This window comes from Carlito syrichta, unplaced genomic scaffold, assembly GCF_000164805.1.
Source record: "Carlito syrichta isolate Samal-C Ts95f unplaced genomic scaffold, Tarsius_syrichta-2.0.1 Scaffold153563, whole genome shotgun sequence".
Classification (NCBI taxonomy): domain Eukaryota; kingdom Metazoa; phylum Chordata; class Mammalia; order Primates; family Tarsiidae; genus Carlito; species Carlito syrichta.
In genome coordinates this window covers 136901-143732 of record NW_007097659.1, presented here as the reverse complement: position 1 = coordinate 143732, position 6832 = coordinate 136901, and the positions used below count along the sequence as shown (strand labels likewise).

The 6832-nt window shown below is 51.2% G+C and overlaps 1 protein-coding gene across 1 annotated transcript in view; it reads left to right on the top strand.

Annotated features, from left to right (window-relative positions):
- KYAT1 (kynurenine aminotransferase 1) overlaps nucleotides 1-6832 on the top strand; it is a 43272-nt gene that overhangs the window by 30641 nt on the left and 5799 nt on the right. The window contains exons 3-4 of the mRNA XM_021708887.1: nucleotides 2345-2403; nucleotides 4597-4744. Of these exons, the coding sequence (XP_021564562.1) occupies nucleotides 2345-2403; nucleotides 4597-4744 (207 nt within the window). The remainder of the gene's footprint in view (nucleotides 1-2344; nucleotides 2404-4596; nucleotides 4745-6832) is intronic.

Below are 6832 nucleotides of genomic sequence, written 5' to 3'. Positions count from 1 at the left end.
GTAGCCCCCTTCCTAACCCCCAGCTCCCCTTCACTACAACTTTTTTTTTTTGAGTTGGAGTCTTACTCTGTCACCCAGACTGGAATACAGTGGCACGCTCACGGCCACCACAACCTTGACCTGCTGGCTTCAGCGATCCTTCCACCTCAGCCTTCCAAGTAGCCAGAACTACAGGCACACGCTACCATGCCCAGCTAATTTTTCTTTTTTTTTTTAATTGTAGAGATGAGGTCCTCCCAAGTTGACCGGTCTGGTCTCGAACCCGCGGGCTCAGGCAGTCCACTCACCTCAGCCTCCCAAAATGCTGGGATGACAGCCTGAGCCACTAAGCCTGGCCCACTACAACTTCTATTCCCCATATTCCCCCACCCCCGCTGACTCATCTTCGCTTTTTTTTAATAGCAACAGGGTCTCAATATGCTACCCAGATTGGCCTCAAACTCCTGGGCTCAAGCAATCCTCTCACCTCAGCCTCCTGAGCAGCTGAGACTATAGGTGTGAGCCACTGTGCCTGGCTCACCCTCATTTTAAACTATGAGGGGAACCCCCCAAAAAACACACTTTTTTTTTTTTGAGTCAGAGTCTCACTCTGTCGCCCAGACTGGAGTGCAGTGGCCGCTCCCAGCCACCGCAACCTCGACCTGCCGGGCTCCGGCGATCCTTCCACCTCAGCCTTCCAAGTAGCCGGAATTACAGGCGCGCGCTACCACGCCCGGCTGATTTTTTGATTTATTATAGAGATCGGGTCTCACCTGCCCAGGCGGGTCTCGAACCCACGGGCTCAGGCAATCCACTCACCTCAGCCTCCCAAAGGCGCGGGATGACAGGCTGAGCCACCGAGCCCGGCTATGACGGGTGATTTACACAAACAACCTGCCCACGCCGCGCAGTGTTCAGCAATTTTTGACCAAAAACGGCCAGACCCCCATGCCTCACTGTCCCTATTCACCCGATCTCGCCCCGAATGACCCTTTGTTGTTTCCTTGAAGGAAAAAAAAAGTCTTCAAAGAGAAATATTTTGCCAATGTGGAAGAGGTGAGACCAAAAAAAGGCAGAAGCACAAAAGGGCATCAAAATGGATGAGTTCAAAAACTCTTTTGAGCGGGGGAAAAAGCCTCTCAAGAGGTGCATTGCATCCATCAGAGGGTACTTTGAAGGTGACTGAAGCTCAAACATGGAAGAATAAATACACGTTTTTCCATGAATAAGTTACGGGTTTTGCGGGGGTCCTCTCGTATTTTGATCTGTGCTGAGTGCTAGGCCTGGTGACGTGTCAGGGACTCAGTGAAGGGACCGGCAGTGAGGGCTGGCGCGCTCCCTTGGGCGCCAGGCCCCCTGCTGGGCTCTGCCATCCCCTCACATCAGCAGGACTCCTGGGCTATGGAAGAACCTAGGTTTCACGCAGAGCCCCCCTGGGGGACCCCTCCCATGGCAGGAGACTGGCAACCACCCTGACCTGGGTCCTGGCCAGCTTCTCCTCTGACCCTGGGCAGTCCTTGAGCCTCTCTGAGCCTCAGTGTCCTCATCTGTTAGATGCGAACTATCCCAGCACCTCGAGGTGGGGGTGCTGTGGGACTGAGCGAGACTCTTGAGGGCCTGCGACTGGGCACGGTGGCTCACGCCTGCAATCACAGCACTTTGAGAAGCCGAGGCAGGAGGCTTGCTTGAGCCCAGGAGTTCGAGACCAACCTGAGCAACATAGCATGACCTCTGCTCTACAAAAAATTTAAAAATTATCCAGTGTGGTGGCGTGTGCCTGTCATTCCAGCTACTTGGGCAACTGAGGCTGGAGGATGAGTCACTCGAGCCCAGGTGGCTGAGGTTGTGGTGAGCCATGATCGTGCCACTGCACTCCAGCCTAGACAACAGAGTGAAATGCCAGACTCAAAAAAAATTAAAAAATAAAAAGATGGGGCCAACCAGATCCCTCTGAGAACTACACGGAAGACTTAGCACGACCTTTGTTAGCAGAGGCCATTAACTTCTCTCCCCCACCCCCCTCTCCTGCTCTTCCTCCTCAGCCTCCAGCGCTTTCTGGGTCAAACTTAAACATGGCTAAGGCAGGGCTCTGTCTGGGGACACATTGCACCAGGGTTGGGAGGCGCCAGGTGGCCCCTGAAGATTGGGGAGGTCGAGGCTCAGGGAGGGGGAGCCAGGGGTGGGATCTTGGGGGAAACGGGCTTGGATGGCGGGTGGAGCCTGCCCTGCTTCCTGGGCTCCCCGCCTCCTCCCTAGGAGTGGATGGGTGGGGCTATGTGATCCGACAGCAACTGGCTCTCCCGGGCAGGCGGCTAGACGGATTCCAACTCTGACCCTCTGCTCGCTGTCCGCTTGCTGTCCCCAGCTCGCCATGGCCAAACGACTGCAGGCCCGAAGGCTGGACGGGATCGACCACAACCCCTGGTGAGCCAGCAGGGCTGGGAGGTGTGTGTGTGTCCCTTCGGGCAGGTTGGCCGTCCCTGGGTTTGCAGTAATTCCATGTTACCCAGCAGGGTCATGGTATAGCCACAGCCCCGGAGAGGCAAGACCCCAGGCAGTGGGCTTGGGTTCGACTCTCAGCTCTAGGTTGCTTGGCTATGGCGCTAGAGCAGGTGACATACCAGCTCAGAGCATGAGCTCCCCAGCTGCAAAATGGGGATAATTATGCCTCCCTGAAGGGCCTTGGGGAGAGGGAGAGGCAATGCTGTCTACTAGCAATATCCATGTATCCAGGTGCCAAGCTAACAGCAATCCAGGAATTACTTTTTTTTTTTTTTTTTTTGAGTCAGAATCTCACTCTGTCACCCAGGCTGGAGTTCAGTGGCAAGTTCATGGCCACTGCAGCCTCAATCTTCTGGGCTCAGCTGATCCTTCCATCTCAGCCTCCCAAGTAGTTGGGACTGCAGCCATGCATCACCACACTCGGCTAATTTTTTTAATTATTTATTGTAGAGACAAGGTCTTGCCAAGTTGCCCAGGCTGGTCTTGAGCCTCTGGGTTCAGGAAATCCTCTCATCTGAGCCTCCCAAAGTGCTGGGATTACAGGTGTGAGCTACCACGCCCAGTGCTAATTTTTTTATTTTTTGTAGAGATGAGGTCTGGCGATGTTGTCCAGGCTGGTCTGGAACCCCTGGGCTCAGGAAATCCTCTTGCCTCTGTCTCCCAGTGTTGAGATTATAGACGTGAGTCACTGTACGTGGCTCATTTTGTGTTTTGCAAAGATTTTGCACCTCTTCTCTTTAGATATTCCATGCTGTTTGGAACAGGGAAAGCCTTGTCCAAAGACTCACAAAGTCTGCCCTCTATATTGGTCCTCCAGGGTCCTGGTCCTCAGGCTGTTACCCTTTGTCCTCTTGTGAATGGACTAGAAAGCCATATGATCTTATTTTGCAGATAAGGTAAAGTCCAGCTCTGTAAGGATTTAGGAAAAAATAAACTCAGTTTCTCAGATTCACAGCACAGAACATTCTGTGACCCCGATGTGTAGGTCACACACCAAGCAAGCAATTCTGCAGGTGATTCTCTGATGGCCACTAGGGTGTCTTCTCACTGCATTCAACTCTGACACTGTCTACCTAGGGACAGCATCAGATCCCACAGGCTGAGGGTTCAGTCTTTCAAGACCTCCCCAGCTTCCAATGCCAGTCGCCAGCACAGGGTGTGGGCTGTTTTTCTGATCAACTGCCTATAAATTGTGGTTCCCACAACCTCTTCCTTAGGTTTGATTAATTTGTAGGCCAGGCACAAATTTGTGGCTTATGGCTGTAATCCCAGCACTTAGGGAGGCCAAGGCGGGAGGATCACTTGAGCCCGGGAGTTTGAGAACAGCTTGAGCAATATAACGAGACCTCAACTCTACAAAAAAAATTAAAAATTAGGCAGGTGTAGTGGCCCATGCCTGCAGTCCCAGCTACTCAGGAGGCTGAGGCTGGAGGATCACCTGAACCCAAGAGGTCTAGGCTGCGGTAAGCAACGATCGTGCCATGTGCCAAAACATGTCTCATGTTTTGAGACTCCAACACACACACACACACACACACACACACACACACACACACACACGCACACCATTCCTTACTATGGGTGGTGGTGGAAGAAGTTTGAAAGCCCCTGTGCTGATCCATGCAATTGACACTGTGTCTGGCCCACTTAATCACACTATGACCCTCACACAGATCTTCAAGCCAGGGCAGAAGCTGATTGTCCACTTTTTATTTTTCTTTCTGAGTCAAGGTCTCACTCTGTTGCCCAGACTGGAGTGCAGTGGCACAATCATGGCTCATCACAGCCTCAACCTCCAGGACTCAGGCGATCTTCCCTCCTTAGCCTCCCAAGTAGCTGGGACTATAGGCGTGCACCACCATGCCTGGCTAATTTTTTTTAAAGGCGAGGCCTTGCTATGTTGCCCAGGCTGGTCTCAAACCCCTGGGCTCAAGCGATCCTCCCACATCGGCCTCCTGAAGTGCTGGGATGATAGGCATGAGCCACCATGCCTGGCCAGTTGTCTACTTTTTCTAGAACAAGGCTTGCACATATTCACTCTGCACTGATAAAAGACAGAAGTCCAAGATCAGGATGGAAGATTGGGCTGGTGCCAACTCTCCATTTGTCACCCAGGGTGGAGTATGTCAAACTGGCCAGTGAACATGACGTCGTGAACTTGGGCCAGGGCTTTCCCGACTTCTCACCCCCAAGCTTTGCCATGGAAGCCTTCCAGCACGCTGTCAGCGAGAACTTCATGCTTAACCAGTACACCAAGGCCTTTGTGAGTCTCCCTATCCATCCCTGGAGGCCCTGGGGGAGGAAGGGGGTGGGATCTCAGGCCCACACAGGTGTCAGGGTTCATGAGGCAGAGCCCGGAAATTTGGTTGGCCAGAGGGTGGTGTTTACTAAGTGTGTCCTCTGCCCCATGCCCTGTGCCTCATGATCTAGTGGGAAGGCAGACTAGAAACCAGTAATGGCTAGGCATGGTAGCTCATTCCTTTAATCCCAGCACTCTGGGAGGCCAAGGCAGGAGGATTGCTTGAGCCTAGGGGTTCCAGACCAGTCTGGGTAACATAGTGAGACCCTGTCTCTACAAAAAAGTCAAAAAATTAGCCAAGTGTGGTGGCATATGCTTGTAATCCCAGCTACTTGGGAGGCTGAGGAGGGAGGATCGCCTGAGCCCAGGAGGTCGAGGCTGTGGTGAGGTGTGATTGTGCCACTGCACTCCAGCCTGGGTGACAGAGTGAGACCCCAACTCAAAAAAAAAAGGAGGAGGAGAAGAATCATCCTGAAAAACGAGCTGCTGATGGATTATAATCTTAACCCAAAGTTTTTCTGTAGAGGGCCACACAGCCAATGTTTGCCAACTTTTGGGTTAGAACCATGGTTCTGAAACTTTGGTATGTCTCATAGGGCCTGGAGGGAAGTTCTCTCCAGTCCCCCATCCAGAGATAACCGTGGCCAGCGGCTTACTACTTTGAAGAGTATTGGGACTACAAGTGTGAGCCACTATATTGGCCTGTTTTAACTATTTTTTTTTTTGAGTTGGAGTCTCACTCTGTCACCCAGACTGGAGTACAGTGGCCGCTCCCAGCCACCGCAGCCTCGACCTGCTGGGCTCCAGCGATCCTTCCACCTCAGCTGTCCAGGTAGCTGGAACTACAGGCGCATGCTACCATGCCCGGCTCATTTTGATTTATTGTAGAGATGAGGTCTTGCCAAGTTGCCCAGACAGGTCTCAAACCCGTGGGCTCAGGCAGTCCACTCACCTCAGCCTCCCAAAGGCATGAGATTACAGGCTGAGCCACCAAGCCCGGCTCTGTTTTAACTATTTCTTTTCTTTTCTTTTTTTGTCGGGGCCTCACTCTTGTCACCCAGGCTGGAATGCAGTGGCATGACCACAGCTACAGCAATTTGACCTGCTGGGCTCAGGTGATCCTTTCTCCTCAGCCTTCTAAGTTAACCACGCCTGGCTAACTTTTTGATTTATTATAGAGACAAGGTCTTGCCCAGGCTAGTCTCAAACCCCTGGGCTCAGGCAATCCTCTCACCTCAACCTCCTAAAGTGCTGGGATCACAGGCCTGAGCCACCATACCCAACTTGTTTGAACTTTTTTAAATGCCTGTATAAGCATGTACACACACACATGTACATACCCGAGGTATACATGCATGAAACATTTATGTTGCATTTTTAAACATAAATGGGTTAATATTATACAAAATGCTACGTAATTGTCAGACAGGTAATGTGCCAACATCATAAAAAGGTTTAAGGGTAGCACATCTCACACATTCGTGCACGAATACCCAATCATCACACTAAATGAACTACAAAAGCATCCTGTAACTTGTTTATTTCACTAAAAGGAATGTCACAGACACTTTTCTGTCAGAACAGCCTCATTCTTTTTTTCCTTTACTTTTTTTTTTTGAGTCAGAGTCTCACTCTGTCACCTAGGCTGGAGTGCAGTGGCACCCTCACGGCCACCACAGCCTCGACCTGCTGAGCTCAGGTAATCCTTCCGCCTCAACCTTCCAAGTAGCTGGAACTACAGGCATGCGGACCACACCTGGCTAACTTTCTGATTTGTTTTATTTTTTATTTTTTGAGTTGGAGTCTCAAAAATATACTTGTATATTTTTCTAAGAAAAGTTCCTGGAAGTGAAACAAGTGAATGAAAAGCTGTAAACTTATTTAAACATACTACAGGCTAGGCACAGTGGCTCATGCCTATAATCTGAGGTGAGAGGATTGCCTGAGCTCATGGGTTTGAGACCAGCCTGGGTGACTTGGTGAGACCACTCTCTACAATTAAAAAAAAAAATTAAGCCGGGCTCGGTGGCTCAGCCTGTAATCCTGTGCCTT